The sequence below is a fragment of the Vidua macroura genome, chromosome 1, assembly GCF_024509145.1.
Source record: "Vidua macroura isolate BioBank_ID:100142 chromosome 1, ASM2450914v1, whole genome shotgun sequence".
NCBI classification, from domain to species: Eukaryota; Metazoa; Chordata; class Aves; order Passeriformes; family Viduidae; genus Vidua; species Vidua macroura.
In genome coordinates, this window is record NC_071571.1 from 25,584,605 (window position 1) to 25,602,763 (window position 18,159).

At 36.2% G+C, this 18,159-nt stretch overlaps 1 protein-coding gene across 1 annotated transcript in view; it reads right to left on the reverse strand.

The window, feature by feature from the left end:
* Positions 1–5,689: 5,689 nt before the first annotated feature.
* COL28A1 (collagen type XXVIII alpha 1 chain) overlaps positions 5,690–18,159 on the reverse strand; it is a 53,150-nt gene continuing 40,680 nt past the window's right edge. The window contains 10 exon segments of the mRNA XM_053970336.1: positions 5,690–5,859; positions 6,323–6,539; positions 8,577–8,764; positions 9,991–10,545; positions 10,847–10,883; positions 11,054–11,089; positions 11,180–11,260; positions 13,193–13,261; positions 17,992–18,020; positions 18,023–18,059. Of these exon segments, the coding sequence (XP_053826311.1) occupies positions 5,690–5,859; positions 6,323–6,539; positions 8,577–8,764; positions 9,991–10,545; positions 10,847–10,883; positions 11,054–11,089; positions 11,180–11,260; positions 13,193–13,261; positions 17,992–18,020; positions 18,023–18,059 (1,419 nt within the window).

Here is an 18,159-nt window from a genome sequence, read left to right on the forward strand (position 1 = left end):
TGACTTGAGGACCAGTACAACACCCTTACTCCATGATAACCTATAACTTATTTGGTGGGACCCTATATTGGATGATTTTCTCCTCTTAAAAAGGAAAGAGCTTCAACCAGCTTATGAACTGTAAACAAATCAGACACACCACTGAGACTGTAAAAAAATCTCAAAAAAAGCCTGACATATGACTGCTAAATTTTCAACAACTCTACTCAAAGGATGGTTTTCACTCAGACATGTTCACTTGTATCCTCTAGAATGTCCTGTAAGTACTGTGACTTTTGATTGACTATATTGTATGGTTCATATGGAAAAAGAATGGAAGATTTCTACTTGGAAACATGACTGTTCCCTTCAGGCAGAACATAGTGCTGCCTCCACCACTGCCTTCATCAGTACACTTTCCAGTTATTACAGATACTGTGTATTTTGGCAGCCTTTGCCTCAAGTCAGTTATGATCTGTTCAGTTACATGATGTGCAGACTAAAAACAGCCAGTCATAGTTCTCTGAGGGAGCTTGAAACAAAAATATTAATCTTCAAACCCAGATTTTATAGGTGAATCTCATTATGTGTTAATTAATTTGAAAATACTGCCTCTCTGGTCAGCAGAAATATATCTTACCTATTAATTTACAATGTAGTTAAGACTGATAGAAACTATCCTTTGAGAAAACATGATGCACTAGGGAGTTGCCCTGAATGAAGTAAGAAGTAGCTGAAATTGCCAATTATGTAATGAATGTAATTCAGAATTACTAGCTATTTGTTTTCCATAGAAAAATCTGTCCCCAGTCCCAATCCACACAGCCATGCCTGTGTGCTCAGCCAGCCCAAGGCACCCCAGGGACAGCAGGCAGCAACCAGGCCACAAAACCCCTGAAATCCTTCACACTTTCCAGTGCTGAGCATCTCTCTCCCCTGCAGCCCCTCTTCCCAACCTCTCTTTTTGAAGGCACATCCTGGGGGCCTTTCTGATTTGTTGATCATTTTTTTACTACCCTGGCAGGCTTTTTTAAGTGTCCTGAAAGCTTTAAGCTGCTGAGACAGGAGCACCAGTCAAAACAATTCCAACAGCATTTGGAATTAGCTGAGTTTCTTTAAAGCTAATCCAAAACTCTTTGGGGGTTTTACTCACATGTTGAGCTTGTGCTTGCCAGATTTATTCTTGTCAAAGCACTTATTGACCACTCTTTTTATAATAAGAAATGGTTTCTTTGTGTCCCAGGTTTGTTTGTGTCCCAGGTCCCATGCCACATGTTGGTGATCCCTTTTGCCAAACCAATGAAATGCAAAAAATCTCCCTTCTCCCTCCCTGTCCACATGTAAGGAGGTTCCAGCTGCTAAAAGCAGAGATTGTGGGACAACAGGCTCTCCTTCTTTTGTCTTACAAATTGCTCTAAAATAGGTCTTACACACATTAGAATGCCAAAATAGAAAATCTTTATGGATTATGTTTTAGAGCCTTACCCATTTGGCTGAATTCTACATATTCCTGGTTAGGAAAAAATCTCACAGTTCAGTAGCATTTGGCTCAAAATTTGAGCTTCACTTATCCCTGAAGCTTAGAACTGCTTTTGTCTCATGAAAAGATATAATAATACTCCTGGAAGTAAAGACCCTTATATTTAAGGCAGTCTCAAGCAAAAAAAAATCTAGTAACTAAATATAATTTATAATTCAATTTTCGTTGTCTACCTACCAAATATGGTAGCTGAGATGTCTGCTTACATTTGCCTGTGGAATTTCAAAACCTTGATCTTCTGCAGATTGGCTTCAGCAGCACCTGGAAAAGTTCTACAACTGGGAAGGTAAAATGTCAGCTTAGGGAGACAAAAATTATTCTAAAGAATGATTGATAAGAAGCTGCAGAAGAAATAACAGTAATGTCTAAGTGCTGAACCTATAGTTTCTCATGTGTCAGCAAAAAAAATTGCTCTACTTGCTGGTAGAGCTGGGGTGTCCCAGGGCACACAACTGCCCATGAATGTTTCAGCCCTTTCACTGAGGGATGGAGGAGGAGGAGTAGTTATTTGTTTTGTTAATAAAAAAGAATCATCAGGTTATCTATGAGAACATGTGTGTAACTCTGTGCTGTGATGCCCTTGCAAACTTTGGGAAGGGTGCTCTGTGTGTACAGATGATATCAAAGGAGTTCAGGAAGCAACCAAAGAAAAGAAGTTGGGAATGTGGCACTAAATGTATACTGTCCATAAAATGTTTCTTTACAAATTTTGTATTTTGATCTCAGCCATGCTATCAATAACAAAATTTTTAATTAATCTTTTTCTTCTTCTTTATTTTATTTTTCTTTCCATTTTTCCCTCCAGGGAATGTCTTTGATGGCAACTTCCAAATGTGGAAACATGTCAATCAGTTTTCCAAGGATGTTCAAAACTGCAGTGCAGGAAATGCTGCATATCTTCAGTCAATTTAGAGTAACAGAGAGGAAATCTGGAGATGTAAAAGAAACAGGAGTTTCAGACAGCAGACAGTAGGATGGTCAATGCAGAGGCAGTATTATTAATGTCTGAGTGAGTCCTAGGGACAGACAGTGAGTGAACTGGGTTTAAGGCAAAAGATTAATTCAGTTTGATAGTTGTGAACAAGAGAGTGGTAGAGTTTCTTAAACTGAAAAGCTGCTGCTGTTCTATGCTGAGAATATGAAACACTATTTTCATGCTAGTTTTCTGAGTCTTTATCTGAACTCAAGGATGACTCAAGTCTTTATCTGAATCAAGAATGTTAGAAAAAGAATTTATCTTATAATGGTCAGTTCTACAGAAAAGTCTGTTATTCACTACTCTTACCTTTTATGGTTTATAGCCTGGTCTAGAGGAAGATTTAAGGACTTAAGGATTAAACTATTCTAGCTTTTACAATTTGCCCGTGACAAAAATAAAGGGTTTGTTTGCCTGTGAAAACTGTAATTCTCTCAGCAATGATCTTGTATGATTTTACACTAGTCGGGAATAAAGCAGTGGATGTTTGGCAAGCAGGGCCCTCTCCTGGTTTATTGCCCCATGACACCCTTGGGAAGGCAAAGCTCGGTGAGGAGACACGGGAGGCAATGCTGCCAGTCACTGCTGATGCAGATTTAGAGGAGTCCTTTCAGGAGGGACTTGTGTGCTTTTCCATGGTTTGCTAAATATCAGAGCACACATTCAGAGTTTGCAGTCTGGACATACACAGAAAGACCTGAACAGTAAAGGATATTCATTTCAAGATAATCTGAACAGCATACAACTTTGAAAACAACCTTACAGCCTTCACTTTTCCACTTTTCCCTGTAGGTTTAGTCAACTCTACAGGAAAGTGAAAAATAAAGCAGTGGTCTTTTGTAGAACACTGGTTTAACTGCATTAAAACAAGTCCTTGTATGCATGCTAAAGAGTAACTGCTTGTTTTATACCCTTGTTAAGTAACAAATGATGTCACTATTTGTACTTACTAAAGCTTGTCAGCTTTACCACAAAGGTTTTCACTAAACATTATAGAAGATATTGCAAACCCATAACCTACATCTTCATATTTATTCACAAACTCATTATCCCCAGTATTTCTTAGACAGATGTATATCTCTGTCTGGAGATCTGGAGCTGAACACACAGCTGATTCCATCCTTGTAGCAACTGCCCAAGCATGCAAGATTAGAACAGTTTTGAAAGATCTTGCAGATTCCTAATCTCTCTTGCAATTCCAGTGGGCTTTGCTGCTGTGAGTTTCCAGGTGCAGCTAAATGTGAAATGTTCCTGGTAGGATTAAGGGGATCATCACAGTATGCATAGTACAAGGTAATATCTTTCAGTTTTACTGTTCCATGTTACACAGAAATTAATTTGCCCTTGGAGATTTTTGGAGTGATCATCATGTTATTATATTATCATCATTTTAGCTCTGAGTATAAGAACAGAATGTTTTCTGGGGCTGCACTCAGTTTTTTAAATTTCTAACTTGAAACTTATTTAAAAGGCCATTATTTTTGTGAAAAAAATTAAGAACTTTAAATTCTACTTTAAGCACAGCTTTCCAGAGAATCAGGTTTGCATCCTATTTGCTGCAAAACAAGTTAATTTTGCAAAGTACATCTTACCATTTATTTACAAATCATGCAAGTAAGTGTTTGAACATGTCAAAAGTTGTCCATACTGTGTAGATTCTATTCTTTTGTTTACAAAGAAATATTGATGCTTGACTCTTTATCAGGTATTACTTCCCAGTTTAATCACATTTGTCATTTTCAGTTTTAACAATACGCTCATATAGGGTTATGGCTAAAAGTAGAAAGGATATAAATAAACTTTAATATACATCTTTCAGGGTTTTTCCCTTTTTTAGTTTAGTAGCATATATTAGAGTATTAAAGTGAAATAGTTTTCTTTTTTTTTAACCCAGAGGCCCTGAGAAATTGAAATGTACTGACTAGCCTAAAGGACATGAAGAATCCAGTTTTTAATGTAATTCTGAATGAAAGTCCAACCTTTATAATTGAAACTATTATATTGATTTTAATCCAAGTGTGCTTTAATAATGGAAAAAAACCCTCTCTGTGTTTTTTTTCCAACCCATAGCTGTGTTACTTACATTCAAAAGAAGAACTCTAATCAATGGAAATCTTTATCTATGTCTCTAAATGCTGTATTAAGAGTACTAATTTCAGGAACTACTTACTATTGTTTAAATCTAGAGCATATTTTATTCTTCCATGAGACTAAGAGACCTTGGTCATTAAAAACCAAGTGTAAACACTTTTGACATTTTAATCCTAAAAATAGAATCTCATTATTCCCATGTGCAGTAGTATCAAGTTACTGTAAATTCAGAGGCAAAAGGCGTGTGTGTATGTATGACTTCAAGTTATTGCTATGGTGTTACAGTTAACATACATTATGCAGGAATCTGGTTAATGTGCAGACAGTAGTGGGGAAAGCAAGCAGAGCAGTAATAATTTCAAGCTAACACATTATTTTGGATTCTTCTCAGTCAGTTCTTTCTCAGTACATGAACTTCCAGCTTCAAAAGTTCCCAACAGAAGTAATTTCTAGAATAAATAAGAAATTGTTTAATTTTTCTGAAAAGTTTTGAAAAACATGCTCTGCAGCAAAGTAATATTTTTCTATACTGTAAGTTGAAATAGAGTATTTAATGCAAGTTATTTGGGATGAGTTATATGGCTTTTGTAAAGGCAGTTATGCACTACTGATAAGAAAGCTCTCTGAAGGCCATGCCTTGCTCACTTAACATATGGATCAAAGATAGCCAGTATAGTCTGACTGGATTTCCAAAATGCAAGGTCCCTCCCCAACGGAAAGTCATAGATTTGAGAGGGACAACCTTTTAAGATGTGAAAAGAATACAAAAAAATGAGATAAAGAGTCAGTGGAGAGATGTCACTGAAAGATGGATGCCACAGTCTGTGGCATACTCAAGATAAGTGACCTAGAGAAGGGAGTAAATAGGGAGATGACAAAGTTGGAGTTGGTGACAATATTGTGTTCCTCTAAAGTAGTTAAGTACCAATAATAAAGTAGTAAAGAAAAGGAATGACTGCAAGAAATTGCAGAAGGACCTTGTGATATTGACTGCATAGGCAAAGAGTTGAAAAGGAAACTGAGTTTTGATTAATGTAAAATAAAACATAAGCTTGAAAAAAGGTGATTGAGGGAGGACTGGAAGGAGACAACTTACTTATTCATCAATCAACACAGGTTTCTTGACATTCTTTTTCAGTTTCAAATCTATTGTTTGTACCATTAAAGCCTCCATACCAGAACTGGCCACAAGAATTGCCAACCTTGTCATAATACCATTTTACCGTGTAGTTCCAACAATCCCCTGGTTTCATAGGTTCCAAGCACCTTGGATCTGAAAGTGCATCAGTAAAAGTTTGCTTAAGTTATGTTATCTTAGAAGTGCCTCCTTCAGTAAGAAAAGTATCCCTTTTGTTTTCTTTCTTGTAGTGCCTGGCCAAATTCCACTTCCATTAATGACTTAGCTGAACAGGCCTAAAAAAATACAGGATTAGTTGGAAGCAAGACCGCCTAAATCCTGATGCAAGAATCAAGCTGCTATTTAAATACCCAAGCATGCAGTTGGTACACAAGGGTATCATCTGAGTCCAAAAATCTGTCTCTGACTGTGTGTGATATCTGCAGACAGAGCACCCAGAAATACAAAAAGTAATAAAAATCTAAAATCTAAATTTTAGAAAGAAATTTTAGGAAGAGGAGTGGGGTTTGCTCTTTTTTTTTTTTTTTTTTTTTTTTTTTTTTTTTTTTTTTTTCTGGTACAGACTTGCTACCTGGAACCTGCAGACAGTATTTATTACTCACTTTTTCGGGCTCTTGCTACCTCTGCCACGCAGCTGGCTGGTGATCTTCAGTAGCAGTTCCACCAACAAAAGGACTGACAACTGGACTCAGGTGTCTGATTTCAGACATGTTATAAATTGGGGGAAGTATTGATTCTCTGTGAGCAGAGGTGGTCACATTGTGGTCCTGAGCAGATGGCAGAGACTCAGTGTATCTGGATTGTGATGGACTACGCTGCAAAAGGAGTCAAAATCTTAAAATTCTGTCTGGGCATAGATGCTATGACAAAAAAAATTCATAGAATTATGCAGGAAACTTTTGCTAAGCAATATGTGAAAAAACACTATTAAAAGCAGGTTGGTTACTGTGATTATTTAGTATGGAGCCATAAATTTCTGACCATGAGAGCATAATGAAATGAGGCAAAGTAATGCCTCTGATTTAGCCACTAAGCTGAGTTCATTCAATTTAAACTAAATTCCAGTCACTATTTAGTCTGCAATATAAATAGAACAAAAAATGGGAGGAATTTTTGAGTAAGTCACTGCTGCTTAACATCTAGAACACTCATTGGGCATGATCTGACATCTTCAATCTGTCCTATTTCTGGTTAGCAGGCAGTTGCTAATCATTAGAATTTGAGAATTTACCTTTATAGATGTGTTAAGCAGTCAACCCTGCTCTTCAAATTGCAACCATTATCTAAAGATTTGCCTAATATTTTAGTATATTCAAGAAGATTTGCAAGGTCCTTAGTACAGTATAGTACAAACAACTGCCTTAACCAGACATTGATTACCTACCGAGAACAGGAAGGTATTTGATAAAATTCATTATCTTCCCATTTACAGGCCACCACTGACAAAGCCAATTTAAGAAAACTCTTCAGAGTGATTGGAACTTAGTCCAGGTGAAATGTAAAGGTGCAGACAATTCATCCAGTCCTTTGAATTTTGCATTTCTTCTCTAGGTCTACAAAAAGACTGTGTTTATTTATTATAGTAATTCAACAGTTTGAAGATTTATCCATAAAAACAGCCATCCAGAACCAAGTATGTGAGCATCTAATCCTATCTGATATATCTAAGAACTTACTTAAGAATCCTTTTTTATTCTTATCACATTTTATGAAACCAGCATCTATCTAGGTTAACATTTATTTTTCTTAACAATGTCAAAACTGACCCTCAGTGTCTCACAGATCTGTCTAGATGTATTATAAACCCAAAACCTAAATTAATCAGTTACCAAAGAGCGCTTATTCTTGGAAATTAACCTAGATTTTGAAAGTGAACTATTTAATTATGAATGATATTATATAAACAATACTACAAGGATTAATAGTGGATAATCCATTGGCTCCTCCATAGTAAGTCAGTAATATTTAATTACCTGTAATCTGTATTCAATTAATATTTGAATACCAGTATCTGGTCTGCTATATCCATTCCATGCAGCTACAGAGGTTTGTACATCATATATTTCAACCAGTTTATCCATCTGGTTATAAGGGCAAGCAAAGCTCATTTTGTAAAGCTCCACGTTTTTTCAACTCTTTTAGGCAAAGCAATAAAAATGCTCTAAAGAGTTGACAAATATCCTAATCCGATGCTCCAACAGTGGCTGAAAAACACTGGAGACCTAATAAGGGAGCTAAGGTGATACACACCTGCAGAAAATATCATCTATTGCATTAAAGCTCTCCCCGTGCTGTCTGTCTGTGCAGCAGCACTGTTTTGGAGGGAAGAACCTCAGTACAGGTCAGGAGAAATTTAAAGCTGGAGAACAAAGAGTAACAAATAAGGAATCCTAGAAGTACAGTCCAATGTGGAAAGTGAAACAACAGCAAAGGCTTAATAACTTGGAAATATGGCTGGGAACAACCTGGAAAGTGCGTGACCACAACAAGAAGCATTGTATTGAACAATCAGCTTGCACATAAATAAATGCCTTATCTACTGTGTACCTGACACAATAGAAATGTAAGAGTTTAAACTCACTTCTAAGATGAATAAGACCTACAAAAAAAAAAAGATGAGGACTCTCAGCATTTATTGCAATTGAGAGGCAGTATTGCCCTATTTCTTTTGTAAACATTTGTTCTCAACAAATAAGTTCACTTTAAGTTTTTTTCAAACACTTTGATCTGGTCAAATGACATGCTATTTGCATATTAAAAGGTGAATGGTGAAATAAAGATGGCAAAATATTCGAATTCAAATAAAGACACATATTTTAAAAACATTTGACAACTGTTACTTGTTTACTCACTGGGTTACTAATTCCTTCTGTAGGAAGCATATCAATCTCTGAAGTGGTCATTTTAGGTAACAGGCTATTAGCATCTTTCTTGGCAATTTCAGGTTCCGGACTTGGAGAAGGATATAAAATATTATATTTTCTGGTGTACTCTGCAGACTCGTTCTCACAGATTTTTGTGATCAGTTTAATTTCAAGAACTGAAAAAATTAATGAAATAATAACACTTTTAAAGGGTAATGAAAAGAACTCACAATGATTCAGAACAAGCTTTCAGTGCAGTATTAGCCCTAAACTTTTAATTACAGTGATTTATGAAAGATCATCTTCTGTAGTTATTGCAAAATGCAAAAAATAAGTAATAAAGTAACACAGCCTCTGAATTATTTTATTTTAGTGCCATGTTGTTCTTTTAAGAAAAAACAGATAAAATTATCAAGTCACTCTAGGAAGCAGAAGTCATAGCAGAAAAAAGAATAACAGTCCAAAAAATGAGGGTGAAGAAAAAGAAGTGTTTACACATAAGAAAGAAAAAGAAAAACTGGGCAATAGTTTTCTACTTATTTATAAAACCAAAAAACACCAGGGACTGGGAATATTTTTATGTTGAATGCTGGAGTCTGAGTCAAAGCCTTAAATTTAATCCCAGTGGGAACCAGACCTTAGCTTGGATTCTTCTTAATACCTTCAATCTAGACTTAACTTCATTCACAATCTCAGCATAGCAAAATAAGTTTATGCTCAGGAAAGTATAGGCTGGTCTACAGTTAGTCTAGATCAATGTACCTTTTTTTTTTTTTTTTTAAATGGGTCATTATAGATTTCCTCTGGATTTTCTCCTGATTTCACCCATAGCCACAGATATTTTTCAAGCCACATACATTGAAATATATCATGTCTATCATATCCTATTACCTTTGTTTGTGGCTCTACCATTTTTCCCCTGAAATTAGGGTGAAAGTACAGGTTTCCTTATCGCTTTCAGAAAAAAAAAAAAAAAAAAAAAAAAAGAGTCCTTATAGGAGAAAGTGGAGGGATTCCAAGACTCACAGGACCCTAAAGAAAGAGAGAGTTTGAGATGTTATGTCAAAGTGGAAGGAAACCTGCATCTCTCTAGGATGAAACTATGGCCAAGCACAAAAGAACTGTGAAAGAAGGCTGATGCAATCTCTCACAAAAGAGGAGTATTCCAAAGAAGATCTGGGCTTAGAAAACTGATGTTCATTGGGGTTTATTGTTTCTGCAAGAGGCAAAAAATTTGGCAAAGACTTCATATGGCCAAAGATGATGTGAAACAAGAGCGAGCTTTATCCAAAAGAGAAATAAAAGCTGCCACTCAGTAGGCTGCCTTGCCTGGCCATGGGAGAGGCCAAACTCTCTAACATGCTTATTTCCAGTTTCCTCTTACTGAAATAGTTTCTTTTACCTGAAAGTGTTATAAAGTCGTCTATCTGGTAAACATGTTCTTCATCAGGGTCTGTTGCAATGAGCTGCATTTCTTTCAGGAAGTCATCATAATAAGGATCAGTCCTTTGCACAATCCCAATGACAAACATCTCAATATCTGCATCATGGGCCTCTCTTACTATAGTGTCCAGCTGTACTTTATCACGACTGTCTGCCTGTCCATCCATTATTACAACAGCCACCTTCCTTACTGCCGGGCGCGCTGCCTGGAATAAGTGAATGGCTTCTTGGACAGCAGAAGCTGTGTACGTGCCTTCTCCTAAGTAGGGCATCTTGTCAACAGTTGATTTCGGGGACTCTTTGCTTGTGTATTGCTTCAGAGAAGACACCAGGTCCACTCTGTGGCTGAAGTTGATAATGCCAATGCGGGTTGTAGCATGGTTGGCTGAAACCTTGTCAATGAATGTTTTCATAAAGGTTTTGATAATATTGAAGTTATCTGGTCCAACACTTTCCAAGCCGTCAATGACGAATACTAGTTCCAGAGGCGTTGTTCTACATTTGATACCACAACCTAGAAGAATAACCATTTCAGACATTTTATGAGAAGCCACCTTCAAAAAATGAATTGAACTCATACAACAGATTTAGTCAGTTAAAACCCAGTTAATGAATTAATTTCTAGTTACTGGTACTGATCACAGAAACAGAGCTGGACCAAATTACTTCAGGTATAGTTCTGGCAACATAGTGAGCATTATTTTCATATCAAAGGTATCCTGACACCCAAACATGCAGAGGAAAAATCCATTCAGCCAATATAAATTCACTGTGTTTTATCAGAACTACTTTTTTTTCCATACTGGAATGCTTACCACATATTTCATTGATAAGTCTGATAGCATCTTCTCTCTGAAAAAGAGTTGTGTGTCCTAGTGTTAAGAATACTGAAATATTTATTTATTTAGAAAAATGCAGGCGGTGCAATATCTCATAAACAGCCTTGTGTAAGATCACATAACCTTTAAATAATTTTCCCAGATAAACTACTATTCCTTCAAATAATTTATTTACCTACTTACTGAAAGACCAAGTTTACCTTTTCTTCCCCCAGATCCCTGGAAATGTGTAGAGTGAGATACTTAACAAAAGCCAAATTTGCCTGGTTTCTACTCTGTAAATTTAAGTAACATGAAAATGTGTTTTACCTTTGGCCCTGGAGGTCCTGGGTCTCCAATCTCTCCTTTGGCACCTTTGCTCCCCGGATCACCTTTATCTCCATAGTCTCCCTAATTTAAAACAACTGTATAAAATACACTCATAGCTCCATTTTTTTTTTTTTTTTGATTGTCAGAGCTGGAAGTAAGCTTCAATGAGCTTTAATGATAAATTTTCTGGCTCTTTTGGTTTTCTTTTTTAATTAATAATTTCTGTTGTATGTATTATAAGGAGAATATCTGAAAGCAGGCTTTCAGAGAAAGCAAAATAGGCAGTAAAAGCACCTTTAAGAAATTTCTATGAAAAATTACCTTAGTTCTGGAGGGGGAATAAAGACATCTGTATGCAAATGTCAAGAATATATAATGTCTACTGTTCTTCGATTTTCTTGAACTCAAAAGCAATGTTTATACTGGACCTATGCTAATTTATACTTAAGGAGAGATATAACTGCATCAGATCAGCCACTGTGCTGAAACTTACACCAGCTCTGCATGAAAACCTGTGAGCATTCAAAGGACAAACGAGGAGGCATGCTTGGAGGCATACTGTTAAAGCCATTGGAAAATACAATGTTTCACATTTAGAAGGAAATTTGCAGTTTTTCCCTCAACTGACTAGACTTTTTGACTTCCAAAAAGCGAGAGGGTTCAACATTATGAGACAATTTTCACATAATGCAGGTATGAAACATTGTAAGTAAGATTCAGCTTCTAAATTAGACACTTTTTTCAAGAAGAAGATTGTGCAGGACAGTTTTTGTACTTTTCTCTGGAAATTACTAACCAGCTTACATTTCACTTGAAATTTTAAAGCTCATGAATTTATCTAGATTACTGTCCATTTTGATGTTATTCCTCATTATTGCCCAGCAAACGGAATCACATGGGTAACTCCTGTGTTATAGCCTTCGCTGGTGATTGTTACCAGTTTTAAAGAATCCTTTTGAATTTATCAGTCTGATTCTGATCTTATTCAAACTGGTGTAAACCTGAAAATTGTAAATCGCTTCTCCACAGCATTAAGAAACCCAGTTTCAACTAAGTAAGGTCTTGGAAGAGAGTTCTTATTCTATTTCACAAAATCCTAATATCCAACAAAGGACATTACTTTCCATTATCTGTCCATGAATTGAATCTAACATCACCAAAGTTAATATCAGCATTAATAATAAAGGGAAAGCAAATATGATTTGCTGGCTGTGGTGGTGTTGCTACTTTCTTACACTTAAATACACTAAAACCCGATCTTTTTGGTACATATACAAAATTCCTGCTGAACTAAACCATCCCTTATCATGTGTGTCAAGTCTGCTATATTAATAGCAACAGAAAAGTGAGTATTTGGAGAGATTTATGTTGGGTCACAAAGATTAGTTAATATACAAGATGAATATGACAATCAGTGAAAATATTCCAGTTAGTATAATACTGTGGCATTTGGAATGTGAGTGAAAATAGAACTAGGAGGCAGAAATTTGTGTGAAAGAGCTTGATATTCACATGAAAGCTCCCAAGCTGTTAGATGTGAATAGCTAAGTGTAGGAAATTCTCACAATTTTTATAAAACCAGAAAGTTATTTGGTAAGGAAAGATCCAAGCTTGGGCTTCAATCATTGTAGGAAAAAAACAAGTCAAGTAAAGCAAAGCCCTTAAATGACGTTAATCATAAAGCAATTCCTTTTTTTGTCAGAGCCTGGCAAGTAAAAGGACGTTTTTTTAATACCTGAAAAATATGAAAAATTAATGAATACATAATTTTAATAATTTAGAATTATTCTCCTGCTAATGGGTATGACCTCATTCTAGATCCTACTTTGTAGTCTGATCTTTAATGACCATTAGGATTTTCACAGACTTCAAAGCTGACAATGAGTAGTAGGTACTTACCATGCTAGCTCTGTAAGGTAATGCCTTTGTCTTCTGTTTTTCTTCAAGGACCTGTCACACCAAATAACCAATAAAGAAAGAAAACCCCCTTCTCTTTCCTTACTGCAAACCTACCTTTTGTCCAGGAAGGCCAGTTCCTATTGATCCCTTTGGTCCAGGAAAACCTTTACTTCCTTTCTCTCCCTGAACAGAATATGAAATTTTTGTTTAACTGAAAATTAATGTAAAATCTAAGCTGTTTCTATTCACTTTTACACTCTGCATTATAGAGAAAGCCAGATATTTGTACTGTGTGATGAAGCACACAGTACAAGACAAAAGTGGTCTAAGGTTGGAGAAATAAGCAATTGGCTATGATTCAAAACATACAAGAGAACCTTTTAAAGTATATAATGAAGAATTTATTCTTGATTAATTAAATGAAAATTTGTCACTCCACTGAAAGAGATGAAAGACAAAAGTAACTTTTCAGAGATAGTTTTTCATCATGTCTAGAAGCAGTAAAAGGAGGTCTAAACCAAAGTTTTTCTAGAAATACACATTCATGACCTCTCCAGGGCAGACTCTTATTTCTGATCTTAAGTAAATGAGAAGACATATATATATATATATATATATATATATATATATATATATACACAGAAAAATCTTCATAGTTTCTGGCTTCCAGAAACTTTCTTGCTTTATTTAATAGGGTAACACAAATATTTTTTACAGATCAACTGCTGTATGCATTTTAAACACAGCTAGAAGTGGATATATTTCCTGGTACATAAATGCTTCACCAAAATTAACGTTGCTTATGTAATTCACATAAGAGCTGTCCCCGATGCAGATACCAAAACCAGTTCTAGAGAATGTCAATGAAATCAGGAGCAGTTGCCACATGTATGAAACCTAACGATGAGGTACAAGTACAGGGTTAGTCTGTTCTATTTTGCAGTCAAGTGCTCTCACTGTCCCTCTAAAGCATCTTTTTTTAATGCTTGTATTGGTGCTCACAAATGGCTCTAAAGGGGTCATATTGTTCATAATGGACAGAGAAATACAAAAGTGTTTCCAAGTTTATCCAGCCTTCACCTTCTAAGGTGCACCAGTACAGCAGGATTGATCACTGACTATTCCTGCTGTGCTGGATACGGGTTGATGGATTTCTGCAGGCAAAGAAACAGCCACACACTGCACACCTAAGCCAACCTCTTCCTTGAGAGCTCCTGGCTCCCATGAGTTGGGAATTCACTAGGAGTTAGGTAATGAGATACAGCTCCTCGAAGACACAGTGTATGACAAGTCATGTCCATGGATGGCTTTCCCCATCCAGATTCCAGATCTGACTGAAATCCTGTTGAGATGACAGCTTCTGCTTGCACATGGGTGCATGGTGGTCTTGCCCTGTGCTAGGGAAAGGTATCCAAGGCACTCCACCATTCACATCTCCACTGGAGCACTGCTTTGCACATAGCCTTGCCCTATGAGTACCTCTTCGTCCACTAATTCCAGCTTGGGGAATGAAATGCTCTGCTTGCCACCAGGGCTACCTATCCCTGACCTGCTAACCAGTAGCTTCTTGCCTCTGTAAGCAGAACTTCCCCTCTCCTCAGTTTCTTACGGCAGCAGCAATTCAGACAGTATTAGATTCAGTAATCAGACTTAAAAACAGTGGATGTATCAAATTCCATAGCTGATCCACTAAATAGGAAATAGGAAATGCTCCTAAGGTGATGGGATGCACAAGGCATTTTATTTTGCACTGTTATAGGAACACACAGTGGCTATTTAATCTAATTTCCTTTAAGTCACTTTTTAGCAGGATTGTGCTTCTTGGGGCCCTCATTTAGGTATTTATGCAAATGGATTTTAAACACAGTGAAACATTGTACCAGTTTGTTTCAAGGCTTGCTGTTCAGCACTGGGACAGTCTCTCCTTTCCACTCAGGTCATCACACAGCTTCTTGGTTAACCCCTCTGCAGGTCTGCAGAGCACATACATATGAACCGAAATCGAGATCTGCTGTGTATTCCAGTGGTCCTTCACTAGTAATAAATGTGAGACCCAACAAAATGGTAGATTTCTTGATGCCATTTGTTACTGCCCAACATTGTTATGATGGTGTTCAGGCAACGAAAACGGAATGGGACCTACTGTTCTAAGTAAACTCATACCCATACAGCTGACATTTCTCACAAGCACACATGTGAGTTTCATCCTTCAAAACACCAACCGCAGAATAAAATCCTCCTTCCTCTACTTGTGCAACAAGTATCAATCAACATTAGAAGGGTTTATCATAGATTCCATAACAGTACACTTAGTAAATCCCAAGAAGTGTGCTGTATTAATTTAAAAATATTTATGGCTTTGACAGTTTAATTCATGTACATAATAAATTCAAACCTGACCACCAGTACTACCAAAATGAACTGAGTGCAGATCTGAAAATGTCTAGACTGTGGTATTGAAAGGGAACCAAGCATTAAAAAAAATCTGTGAATACAGGTATCAACATAAACTGACTTGAAGACTAACTCATTTTTGGCATTCCATTCTTACCATAGGCAGACCGAGATCTCTCTCTTTATATAAAAAAAAATACTTGGAGTGATATTGGTAGCTAAAATGCAGGAGTAGAGTAACTTTAATCTGATGAAGAGTGGCCAAAAAGAATGAAATTTGATGTGTGAAGAAATAGAAGAGCAAAATAGACAGAGAAAAGTCAACAAGCATTAGTGTGTGGAGGAAACTGGCACTACCAGAGCAAAACAGTTGCAAAAGTTGCTCAGAAATAACTGTTCCTAAGAATTATATAAAAATAATTATAATTTTATAAAGCAATTGTTAAAGGAAGAAAATAGAAATGGCAAGACTTATCGTACCTACACAAGTCACAGAATACTACAAAAAAAACCAGCAGCTGAGTTTGATCCATTATCATTATAGTTTTGTTTTCAAACCTAAAGACATTTCATAACCAGGACAAATACTTTTCAACATCCCTAAATTTCACAGCCTTGCATTAGAAACATGCCTTTGTTTGACGATGTGTCAGTGAACTGTGTTCTTCCACTGGAAAGCTTCCATAATGACAAGTTCTCTACTCTAGTAAAACATGCTTTAGATATTTATTCATAGCAATGCCAACATTCAGACATGCATCTGTGTGTATCTAAAGATACATATAGAGAGAGAGATGAGGGGGAGAGAGAGAGAGAGAGAGGGATGGCGGGAGGGAGAGGGAGCGAGTTAGAGGTGTAAATGTGCACACTGAATATTTTGGGTAACTCTTATCTTCCCAAAGGAACAGAAAATTATTGTGTAATCTGCATATTTTTTAATGTATCATCAGAGGCACTTGATTGCTGAAATATTTTTGTCCAGAATGGCAATTGTGCTTTTAAAATTAACCTCACATACCTGAAGAATTAACAAAGATATATCCCAAGTATTAGATTCTGGAAACACAGCAGAAAGTGTTATTAAAGGCAGACAGGAAAGTTTTCTTATACCGTGAAGTGATACAAAGATGGCAAGAATTTTTTTTTTTTGTTTTCACAAGAATAGAGCAAAGAGCCTATGGAGATTCAGCAAACAGGAAGAAGAGAAAAGAAAATAAGGAGTTTCTTATGTCCACATATTAAAATATGTATTAGCTTTGTGATTACTGATAACAATTTATACAGAGCCAAATTGCAAACAGATCAGAAACAAAGGTCTAGAAAGTCATGACTCTTAACCATGTAGACATCTCTGTCTAAGAAAGTCTGGAAACAGGATAAGTCAGAAACCATAAAAGGGAGTTATATAACAAGGGAAGAGAAAAAACATAATAAAGTACATTTTTATGTTATGAAATACCTCAGTGAAAAAAAAAAAAAAGAAAAGCTCTCTGCAGAATAAAACCAGAAATGATGGAACACAAACATAAAAATGGAAGACATTGAAGATATAATCAAAGCAAGTAGTGAACAAAATAAATACCAAAGGAATCTGTGCTTTTCTGGTAAAGCTTGTATGAAATAATTCCACAATGGACCAGAGAAAGATTCTGCTCTGAATCATTTTTCAAACAACATACATTTTCATAAATTTGTTTGTTTTTTTTCAGAATGTCACTGTTTTCCAATGAAGGCCAGTGAATTCTCTGATGTTTTTAGTATCTACAGACAAAATCACAGGATGAAGAGGCACCTTTTATAAACCAAACTAGAACATTGCCCCTTTTACTCAATCACTGGTGGCTGACCACTTAAGAGTTGGAGACCTGAACACAATACTCTTGATCCAGGGAAATATTCAATCATATGCTCGATTTTAAGCACACTGATTTAAGGAAAATAGAAGAAACGTGGGTTGTTCTCCACTGGAGCCTCCAGTTTTAATAAATTTTTCCCTGCATATATGACAAGGCAACTTGACAATTTGACAAGGCAATTTGAATGCTCAGAATATGTTGTCAAGTTTGTGTTTCTCCTTTTAGGGAGAGAACTCGTGGCTGGAACTGGGTGACTAAAAACCCAATTAAGAGTATGTGGGAGACTGCCAAATTTCATTTATATTCCTACATGTGTTCAACTTACTTTGCCACTGTAGGTCTCTGTTACTGCTTTTTACAAGTGCAACTCAGAGAAAACTATGGATCTAAGTAAATCAATAAGATGTGGCAGAGATAAGCCTTTTGTCTCCAGGTTAAATATATTTTTAATTACAAGAACAATAGGAGAGCAATTGGATGCAAACAATACTGAAGATCCAGCAAATAAAGTAAATATTGCATATCTTTTGAATACAAAAATTAAGTGTAAAATTAATATTTGCAGTTCACTCATTTGGTGGCAAAGACAGAAAGAAGACAATGAATCTCTTTAAGAAACAGTTTGAGAAGAAACTGAACAGGTATCACATTAACCTGGATTACCTTGTCTCCTTGCATGCTGGTGCCAGGGAGGCCGGTAGACCAGACAAGCCTTTACATCCCATAATACCCTATAGCAGTCAGTAAAACAAAAAAAGAATTATTAAGAGGAAAACTCCTGGTAACACTAAGGAAATAATCCCAAAGTCGCTGCAAGCAAAAGAAGTAAAA